The following is a 12004-nucleotide window of genomic DNA, read 5'->3' on the forward strand; positions in this document are numbered from 1 at the left end:
TATTGGATTTATTTTTTTAACATTAGAATAAATCCTTATTATCGAATTATTAGGAGGCAATAAACTTTTATAATTCATAAAAGTGGTGCAAAATAGTAACCTTTATTATAAAATTTTCATACAAAATGTGCTTAAATAAATATGCGTCGATAAATTCTAGGAAAATTTGCAGTTTACCCTATTTCAGCCCCATCAATCTCCATTTTACGTCCATTATGGAAAGCTGATGCATCAGCAGTTAAAAACTATAAACAAATGTTTTCGTTTCACATTATGAAATCAAAGATTAATTTTATTGTAATTTATTTAAATGACATCTTTATTTAAAACGAATAAATTTCCACCGAAGGCCTTCGTTTATTTATGGATATTTTCTAATTACTTTGGGCACTGTTTATTGATATCACTAAATAAACGCCCCTATTATTACATGGAAACATGAATATTGGTCACTTTTTAATGCGTTCGAATGCATAATTATTGTTAATATATGCTTTTGCTGTTTATGGTATAATAAAATCATGTAAATATAGGATATTGGAAAAATCAAGCTTGTTAACAATTTTCCAATATTAAGTAAAAAATGTGTTCGATAAATTATCTGTCATGAAAATTGCTTAATTAAAACTGATAAAACGTTTATTTCAACAATTCAAAACTTTATGGGTTTAACGACTTGGTGCTAAAGAATGTTTTATTCTTGCCTTATCGCTTTGAATGAGATTATTGCTTTTATTTCCCCTTTATCTTCCTACAACTCAATTTTAGCAGTGATTTTAAAAATTTAAAAACCCTTAAATTATTATGAATTGAGAGGATTAAATAACCTACATTCGGTAAAAAAATATTGTCTAATCAGTTCGAAATATTAAAATAGTTATTTCCACAGTAATTTAAAAAAGTTGGATTACCTGAAACTGGTTAAAAAAATGTTTCTCCTTAATGATTTAAAACTGATGAAACATTCATTTTGGCACTGATTTAAAAAATTGAGCTATATAGAACAGAAAGTATACAAGACGACTTTTTCTGCTATCGGCTTTAGGCTAAAATTTGTTGACTTAAAAATTAGTCAATACTTTTAAAATTTAAATATAAAAAAATAAAAAGAAAAACAAGTTTATGAAAACTCCTCGTCAAATGAGGGCAAAAAATAAAAAGGTACTGTATATGCAATGGTAAAATTAAGCCTTTTTACTAATTATTGATTAATTAGTCATAATGTATATTTTCTTTTAAGCCTATAAAATCTTTATTTGTCCTAATTTCATTTTTTTATGTGTTAAATCATTATTTTACTGTTGATGAGAATCCTGTAGAGGCAAAACGTCACCTAATTTTTTTCTATCTCTAGGCAGTTTAAGTAATTACTCATGAACATGAAATATAATTTTTAAATTACGCCAATAATACTGCTAGAGTATACCCTAATAATAAAACACGCAATTTCTCAATAAAATAATATTTTACTATATAGTTGAATAAAGTTTTTAGTTTAAAGGGATATTTTTCTATTTTTACCTTTTTAAGTAATGGATCTTTGGCTTAGTTATTTCTAAATTTCGTTTGCAATAAGCCACCAGTGCCTTATTCCAAAAAGTACCATCCTGTTAAATCCACATCTGGATCAAATTATCCATGTTATTATAATAAACAGGAAAATTATAAAAGAGAGTTAAGTTAATTGAAATTTAAAAACACCCAAGTGACATAACTAAAACACAGAACGTTGACAATTTAAGTAATGCTTATTTCAACTTAATTAGCGACTTACCAAAAAAAGCACGTATTTACGTTTAATTTTCGGAATAACCGCAATAATTTGTTTAACCCTTTCGATACTAACGGGTGATATGTGTCCCACCAAAAAAACTGTTTTTAATATACGCATTTATTTTTAAATTAAATGTTTAAAAAATACTAGTGGGTCATATATGTCCCAGGCAATTCTTTTTACAAACGGGTGGGTCAAAAATGTATTATTTTTATATCGGCTGTTGTCCCAGTAGTATTATCCAGTTTTTGAAATTAAATATAACTCGTGGGCTTTATTTTGAGGTTAGATTGGATAGTAAATTTGAAATGTAAACAAGCGGTCAAGTGGCGCTCTTGTTTTTGTGGTTATTAAAGGTGTTTTTTTGTCTTTAAAAGTGAATTAAAACTATGACAAGGTAAGTTTTAGTTAAGGTAAAATATTGTATGTTGTATTTAAATAAAATAAGACCCAGATATTTAGATTTAGGGACGTATAATTAAAGTGGAAATTTAGGCATTAGCTGTATGTTTCTTATAACGTCAATTTATAAGGCAAAAAATCATTGAAAATTACAAAAAGTTAGTAAGCCTTTTGAATATGTGAATATTTTTTTGATATTTTTCGGTTGGAATTTATGCCTCTACACCTCGTAAAAATTTGAACATAATAATTTTATAAAAAGTTCCAATAGGTATTTAGAATTTAAATGAATATAATAAAAATAATACTGTATAATACGTTTATTACAGTTTACAGTACGTACGTTTAAAAAATAATAATTACAGCATTTATAGTCGTTATGTTTGGTGAAGACCTACATGATATATATTTTTAAAAACCCATCAGCTGATGCTTACTTTTTTGTGCTTGCAGTAGAAAACCGCTAAAACCTAAAGAATTACAAGAAATGGCTATGAGTATTGACCAGTATGGATTATCCGATGATTCAGATATGGAAGATCCTTTTCAAGATTCCGGCTCTGAGTACCAGCCCTCATCTGAAAGTGATATTGAAATGGTTTCACCTAAAAAGAAGAAGCCAAAACGAGTCTCCCAGGATGAATTGGCAATTATTTGTAGTACCGACAATACTTCCAACATTGAAAACGAAAGCCCTGAAAGCCTTATTGAACCCGAAGTAATTGAAGAAAACCAGGAGAATTCTGAAAATGCAATTTGTGACACTACAAACATTCATTGGACCACCAGTAGCAGCTTATTCCAGCCAGCAAAAACCATACCAAAAATAAAAATCCCTAGCATTTTGTATTCCGACATAACTCATAAATCGTCTGAACGGGAGTGTTTTTTCAAACTGTTTCCTAAAAGCCTGTTTATGTTTATTTCCCAATGCACCAACCAGAGATTACAAATTCTCGAAGTCAAAACAAAAAAAGCATATGCTCCAACTGATCATTATGAGATCATGATAGTTTTGGGGTGTTATATTGTTATGGCATATAACAAAGTACCGTGCATGGCAAACTACTGGTCCTCTAATTGCTTGGAAATGAAGCTATAAAAGAAGCCATATCACGCGATCGTTTTCTTCTTCTTACATCTAAGATGTATTATAATAATCCAAGTCATCCAGAAAATTCAGGAAAGCTTTATTACATTGAAGAAGTAATGTCCTGTTTGAAGCATACGTTTTCAAAAGCGCGTTCGGAGAGCACATTTCAAAGCATAGATGAGTCTATGGTAAAATTCAAAGGCCGTTCAGCTCTTAAACAGTATCTTCCTCTAAAACCAATAAAAAGGGGCATCAAGGTTTGGGAAAGGTGTGATTCACAGTCTGGTTACGTATATGATATAAACATATATTGCGGGAAAGAAGTTGATACTCCAGATAGCACTCTTGGCCAAGGATTAGGTGAACGGGTTGTAAAGACCTTATGTAAGTCTATTAAAGACCTGGAGGTAATGGTATGCTTTGATGGATTTTTTGCTTCTGTTTCATTGATGTCTTCTATAAAATTTGCTGTAGTGAGTACATGTATGCCAAAACGAAAAAATCTTCCAAAATTTGAAGATTTTGTCGCTAAACAAAACATGAAGAAAGGCGATTCTTGCTCTTTATTTAGCAACGTAGGTGTTGCTGCATACTTATGGAAAGATTCAAAAGAAGTAATTGTTCTCTCAAACTACCACAGTTCTGAGATGGAAACTGTAGAACGGCGACAGAAGGATGGAACTAAGGCTACAGTGCCGTGCCCCAAAGCAATCAAAGATTATAACTCCTATATGGGAGGAGTGGATCTCTCAGATCAACTCTCCGGCCTTCAGGTTGGTGGTGTTCTATAAACTTTTTCTTACTTCAGCCACAAATGCGTGGATACTTTTCAAAGAAGCTCACAATCGTGATGTTCCATTTATAGTTTTTTTAGTTAACTTAGCTGAATCGCTTATTAATTTGGGAAGAGAAAATGCAGACATGGTAAGGAAACGTTGAGACCTTCAAGTTCGTCAAGAAATATGGTAAATGTTGGCGATCATTTACCTATTCAGGGAACTACTCGACGTAGATGCCATTCGTGCTCGTCAAAAAAAATCGAAAAACGTACAAAAACTATGTGTTCAGGTTGCAAAGTTCCGTTATGTGCGTACTGTTTTTCGATATACCATAAATAGTTTGCGCGTTTATGATTTCTATAATTAAATTTTATGTATTATGTTTATCTGGTGGTACACATTTGTCCCGATGTTTACTTAGTTTTCATTACTAGTGGGACACCCGTGTCCCAGGTTGTATTTCTTTTATACGCTGATATAAATAGATAAAAAGCAATTTTTTGTTTTATTTCTAAGCTACCTTATCCTATAACAAGATTTTTTATTTAAAAAAATTAAAATTTAAAACTCGTATTTTGAATGCATCAGCTCGTGTGAGACATCTATATCCCATTAGTAAAATCAAAACTATTTTTTAAAAAATAAAGTCGTTGCGAAAGGGTTAAAAGTTTATGATAACATCATATTTATTAATAACTCTATGGCGCATAAATCGGATTATCAGCATGGGGAAGCAAAGTCTTAACGTATTGATTTAGTATTGCTAACACATTAAATAATTAAATCCTTAATACTATAGCATTTGTTGCGATTTGGTAATTTTGTATCGAATATTAATAAAAACAAATATATGTAAAATACAAATATCATGCGCCATGGGTGTTAATTGGGACATTTTATATTTGTTTAATTAAATTTCTTAATCCGATTAAAAAATGTCTAAATAAAACTATTTAATATTTATTTTAACATGCAAGTTTTACACTTTCACAACCGTTTAAATAAATACAGAATGGCACATCGAAAACAGTCCAGCACCAGAAATTTAAAAATCGAATTTCCCTTTTGCAATTTAATTAGTCCTTTTAAGAAGTGTATTACAACTTACTTCTTTCTAAAAAATAAGAGTGAATACCACCTCCGCTAAGAAGTTTAAGGTATATTGATAGATTTTATGTGTAAATATACCCTAATTAAATCATCATAACTTCCTATGAATGCATCGATATATTATATAATTGAAGTATTACAAAACAGTTTGTAATCCAAAAAACAATTAGTCCCGAAAAACGCATGATATGAAATGGACTGGTTCATCCCTATTTTAATTAAAAGATTAAAAGCCCGAGCGTGTAAGATATTGCACCTTCCCTAAATGTAATTATATTTTGATAAGGATTAATTTAGCCTTGAATGTATTATTACTGACCTGGAAGTTTTCGTTGTGGTCCATTAAATTGAATCTGGCAACTTTCTAATGCCAAGACCTTACGCTAATCCTCTGGCATTTACCTCTTATCCGTGATGTCAACCTTAATTTACCTTTAGCCCTTATATAATTTTTTTTTTTCTAACAAGCTCACTATTTTGAATATTAATTTCTAAAGGACTTTATAAATTAATTAAATTTATTTACACATTCTTTACATTTAATTTCAGCGCTGTCTAGCGCCCAAGCAGCAGTTTTATACTTCTAAATTTGGTCTAATAGGAAAATTTTTACAAACACTCTCTATATTTCAAATTTTAAAAAATTCTTGAATAATTTTCTATCAAAAGAGATGCTTACCAAAATTGCGTTTTTATAAAAATTATTTCAATTTATTAACGTTTTCTTCGGCAAAGGCTAAGAGGTAGATTTTGGGTTAAAGGAAATTTACTCTTAAAGGGGGAATTCTTAAAAGCAGAGCCCCTGAAGTTTAATATCACTTTTCATTATTAAGGACTAAGGACTTATCCCCAATTAGTCACTTATACAACTTCTAACTAAATGGGTTGTCGACTTTATATTAAGACCAATAAAATTTTGTGAGGAGATAGCCCAGGGTTTTTTTCTCTGGACAATAATTGTTATCCATAGATGCGGTTTTGTTTGAAAAAATATTAGTTTTAAATGCATAAATATCTCTCAATCATATGTCCTAGGTTCACTTTTTCAAGAGAGTTGTATCTTAAAAAAAGTTCTTGGTTTCTGGATTAAAAACTCCAGTGACCAAAACATTAATTAGTCATACTTTGTTAAATTAATCGCAATTTAATATATGCGCATTACGAAAAAATACTTTATAGATAATTTTTGTATAAAAATTACAATTAGACGAGGAGCTCCGGTTTACTGGCCGGCAAACTCATCCGATATAACCTCTCCAGATTTTTATTAGTGGGGTTATTTAATGAATGTTGTTTTTCAACAACGGCGTAAGACTAGAAACAACAGGCAAGATCTGACTCCTGACGCATGCGCTGAGATTCCAAGACTACCTTAATAGACGTTTAATGTTATGTCTTTAGATAAGCGGAGGCAACTTTGTAGTTAATTAATCAAATAGCCTAATTAATTAACAAAACATCCGAAAGGAACCAGAACTTACTACGTCCATGTCATTGTTTCCGAATGAATGAAATCACTCTAAACTGAAAATGACCTTGATAATTGACCTCGGACTAAAGATAGTTAATGTTATTAGTTATAGTCACTTAATTTGTATGAAATACTATTTTAATTAGGGTCAGAGTCTTTAATTTCTTTAGTTTTCGTTTCCAATTATTTCATCATTTTTTGTTTTAGGACATCAAAACTATTCAATAAAGATCATTGAAAAACTAATTTTAAAGTTTATGGTTAAGTAAATTTTATGAAATATTACAATTCACACTTGAGCTGTGTTGCATAATGTTTTTATTTCTATAACATAACAACAAATTTTTTTGTTTGTTTATAACACAATAAAACATTTTATACTAAATTTGCTAAAATTAATAAAATTATATCCTAATTTCCATATATTCAAATCAGAGTTGGCATCGAAGGTGTTAAACATTGATATCCATATTTCAATGCGGAGTAATTTCCAGGAGTTCGATGAAACACATGCAAATTCCTGATATGCCATTGCTGAGATATAATCAATTCTTACCAAGCACTTCCAACCTGATACGAAGCTGAACTATGAAGTGTCAATTGCAATATTAATTACTATTTTACATATTTTATTTATAATGATTGACATTGAGGTTTTATGAAATATTAAACAATTTATTCATAGAAAATCTCTTAAAATAGAGAAAGGCCAAAAGGTTTTTTCTATTAGACCAAATGATAAATAAGTCTCATAACAAGCTTATAGACTTCAAAGATTGAGTTTCTCCAGACCTAGTGTATATTGCTTGCCAGACACTGATATATGACATATCGTTTACTTGGGTACCCTTGGTATAAAAAATAGCTTCTGTAATATAAGTTTTTCCAGTGTGAATGGATAAAGATTGTATGTCTATTTTAGTATTTTTTTAAGCATATTTGAAAAGAGGAGATTACGTAATTCTTAAAATAGTCTTGAATAAATCATAGAAGAGTAAACATAAATTTCTATTTACCCTTCTTCCTATAACCTTAATAAATCATATGCCGTCCCTACTTTATTTTTCAGATAAGGCGCGTGACAAATATGAGCCTAAATTGATTTCGGCACAATTTTTAATACTCTTTTTTTTATTTGTTCAAATAAATCCTTTTAAATGGCATCAGGGTGGATACCTGTTCTCGTAAAGCTGAATAAATATTTAGCGTTATTAGCTAATAAAATGAATGTACAATTACCTGCGGCAATGAAAATGTCATTTTGCGTCCTTTTTATTTTTCAAGTTTTTTTTTATTTTCGTATTAAATTAATTTAATTTTGTTATTAAATGTATTTTATTAATAGTGTATTTAATTGCTATTTTAGGACTAAATATATGTATAAAATGTATTAATAATTCATGTCAAACCTTTGGTTAGTAATCAACATTTAATAATGTTCAAGTTGCATTCTCTAGTTGAATCTGATTTATTGCTGTACTTTTATATATTAATTCTACTGTCTAAAGTCTTGATTTTCGAAATAATTTCTTATGCCTGGAATAACATGAAATTGATTCCAAAAACTGAGATATTTAATCTTGCTTGCTAGCTTGAGATTTTTATTTTTTGATAATTTTGAAATATACATGATTGAAATATTTTAAAATTATGGATGACTGCACCAAGTGATAAAGTATCTTTTATGTAATTACCAAAAGCTCTAAAAAATTGAAGGTGTTTAGGAAAAAGTAAAATTTTTGATTCTTAGCATTTTTATTTCTCAGATAGATTTTAAAATATATGTAAAACATTAAATAAATAATTTCGTATAAAATATTTTCATTTTTTTTTTATACGTGATTTCAAATGCCTGGAATAATATAAAATATTATATGGGAAGATAGAACAAAATTGTCCCAAGGATTTGGAATAAATTGAATAAAATATTTTAAATACCTAGAAAATGTTTAAAAAATTTGGAATAAAATAACAGAATACCCCAAAAAATGGAATAAAAACAATAGAAGCCATTGACTTCAAAAAGATATTTTTTTATAAGAATAATTTTTGGATTTTGCACTTATGGAACATACTTAAATTACCTTAGATTTGCAGATGAGTCATGATGACCACCAATATTCAAGAACTGAACATGCTAAATGAGTTAAACGAGCAATGCAAGAAAATACGTTTGAAAATGAACATAAACAGGACCAAAATAATAACCAAAAATAAATGTAAAATCTAGGATTTTAGAAGGCCAATTTTGATTTCAAGCAGAAATTCATAATTTTCATTGTCATTTAACAAAATTCAAAAATTTCATTAATATTTAATCATAACCCGGTATTTTTATGTGCTAAGATGTAGCCGTAGGAGTCACTAGAAAGAAAATTTAAAAAAAAATCAGAATATTTAGAGGTCTCTAATTACTTAAATTCTATATAGATCACATTACAAGCTATATCTGCTATTTTTATAAACTATGAAGTAAGAGTAAATTCAATCTTGAAAAAAAATGGATCAGGCCCGGTTTTAATGGTTTCTGCTTTAGTAGTGCTCTGAATGATTAAACTCTCAGTATTGGTTGAAGTAGGTGTTTTAATAGTAGCAGTGGTGATTTCCTCTTGAACAGTTGTGAGTTTTTCTGTGAGTAGAATTCACCACTTTCACTGTTTTCCTTCAGCGGTTTTGTAGGAGTAGTGTTCTGGTTTGTAGAAGTAAACTGTTTTAAAATAACTGATAGTTTTGTTTTTAAAATATTTTTTTAGCATCCTTCCATTGCTGGACATGTCCAGAGAAATAATTAATTAAGGCTCATAAAAATGATCTGGGAAGAAACCCCTAACAACAAAGGATCACTTGAGCGTTCAAAACTTCGATGGCGATACCTGGTCAAAAAATTATCATCAATCATTAGTAAATCTAAAAAATTCATTGAAAAGTCGTTTTTTTGTAAACATTGTTTAAAAAGAAATTAAAAAACTTATATTATATTTAAACCCCTATAATTTCATAAAGTTCTATTTAGATCCTATAACCTGCTATTTTTGTGATAAATAAGGTAAGGTGTGTACTAGGATAACTTTTTAAATTTCTCGAAAATGTATTTTTAATTTTTTTAACTACTATAATTTCTTAGTTGCTAATTTCTATTCAGAATTAAAAATATTTAGCGCTAGGCATCAAAGGGACGTGGGCGAGCTCCAAAGACACACTTATTGGAATAGCACAAGGAACAGTAGGAAAGGAAGAGTGAAGAAAGAAGCATCCCTGGATGCCATAACATGAGAAAAACAAACATATCCAGAACAGATCAAAAATACAACGGAGCAGTGAATGAATTCAAAGTGGAAAGAAATCGAGGAGCACTACATGAAAAAATTAAAGAGGCCGCAGATTTATGACAGCCCAAACATGTTTCTTTGACAGAATTAGAAACAACGAAAGAGAAATAGGCTTTGAGAAATAAAAAATAATTTGGAAACAGTATCTGAAGAAACTGTTTCAAGACAACAGAATAATGGTGAAACCAAAAGAGGATAACCTAACAATCTTTATGACAGAAGTGACCCAGGCGATTGCAAAAACTAAAAGCAACAAAGCTGGGAGAAGGACGCTCTTGTAGCAAAACAGTTTAAAAATCTGATTCTTACTCAGATTTTTAAACTTTTTTGATATATATATTTATATATATTTATATATTTTATTTATATATATATATATTCAATTGCCAAGCTAACTTTTCAACGATATTTACGAGGGCAAAAGACTTCCAGATGACTGAGTGAATTGTACATAGATCCCACTTCCTAAAAAACAAAGCGAGAAGATGCGACGACCAAAGAATCATCTGCTTTATAAGCAACGCAGCAAAGATTTTTTCAACCACATGCGCACTAAACGAGAAAACTACTTAAGCAGATCCCAATACAGATTTAAAAGGGGCACAGGTATAAGAGAAGCCATGTTGAGATTAACCCTTATAGCGGAAAGATTCTCGAAGGTAAAGAGAAAGCTATTCGTATGCTTTGTGGACTACGAAAAGGCCTTCGACCTTCAACACGAGAGACTAATGCATATTTTGCAAGACATAGAACTAGACAGCCACCAGATAATAATAATCCGTATTATAAACTGGAATCACCGGGGAGGCATTCGAAAAAATAGTAATAGATCTTATAATAATATCGAAAGAAAAGTTCGCCAAAGTTGCCTTTTATCTCCCTTACTAGTCCAAGTATATTCCAAGAAACCGACTAGAAGGAGCACAAATAAACGATATCGTAATGAACAATAAAAGGTATGCAGACAACACTATAGTCATTGGAGAATTCGAAGAACAATTATTTAAGCCTTGATGGGTACTCTAACGCATGAAAGTTTGAGAATGGGATTAAAAGTAAATGTGGCAAAGACTAGGACCATGCTTTTTTATTAAAACCCAAAAGAACATAATGAACATATTATCATCAACGGCGTCATTCTCCAGAATCTACGTATACCTGAGCGGGTAATAAACCATACAAATGCAAAATATACTAGTAAAAAAAATATACCTCTCTTGACCTCACATGTTGCTGTTTGGGGTAATAGATCAGAGGCACAAAAGTTATTTGTATGTCAGAAAAGATTTATTAGACTGATTTTTTGTTTAAAATATAATGATAGCTGCCATGAAACATTTAAAAACTATAATATTATAACAATTCCCGGAATTTATATATTTAAATTATTGTTATACATATTTAAAAATCAAGAACATTTCTCCAAAGTAAGTGATTTTAATAAATATAATGTTAGATATAAGGATGCTCTTTATTTGCCAAAATGTAACTTTGTTTATTTTAAAAAGATCCCCTTTTATGAAGGAATTAGCTTATTTAATCAACTCCCTGTTTCGTTAAAACAAATAGAAAACTTCAATATATTTAGCCTGGATATATATAGCCTTCAATAGTATAGCCTGGACCACTGCACCAATCAACTCAGAAGTTTTAACTAGAATGAATACCCACCCTCAGTTAATAAGTATCAGGAAAAAACGAAAACAGCTTATCTAGGACATCTAATGAGATACGAGGAGTACGAGTATGGACTACTGCAAGTAATACTGGAAGGAAAAAATGAAGGGTAAATGAGGTATAGAGTGAAAGAAAACATGGATGGTAATACCCTTATCCATTTACCTTAATATAGAGAAGAATATGCCATAGGGGTCGCCAACCTCAACACAGAGGACACCCGGGAGGAGTATATTAATGCTTCTATGTAAGTCTCAGCGTCAATATTATAAATCTGAAGGCAATTCATTCTCCAACAAAAGATGTATTTTACAGATCAAATGCCACAACTACCTCTTAACTTTCCTTTGAGTTCATACAGCAGAAACT

General features: G+C 30.1%; 1 protein-coding gene across 1 annotated transcript; it reads left to right on the forward strand.

Annotated features, from left to right (window-relative positions):
- Window positions 1–3322: 3322 nt before the first annotated feature.
- Window positions 3323–4060, forward strand: LOC126748157 (piggyBac transposable element-derived protein 4-like). The gene has a single exon (XM_050457189.1). It carries the CDS (start codon window positions 3323–3325, stop codon window positions 4058–4060), a length of 738 nt encoding a protein of 245 aa, XP_050313146.1.
- Window positions 4061–12004: the final 7944 nt, after the last annotated feature.

Source organism: Anthonomus grandis, chromosome 22 (assembly GCF_022605725.1).
Source record: "Anthonomus grandis grandis chromosome 22, icAntGran1.3, whole genome shotgun sequence".
Classification (NCBI taxonomy): Eukaryota; Metazoa; Arthropoda; class Insecta; order Coleoptera; family Curculionidae; genus Anthonomus; species Anthonomus grandis.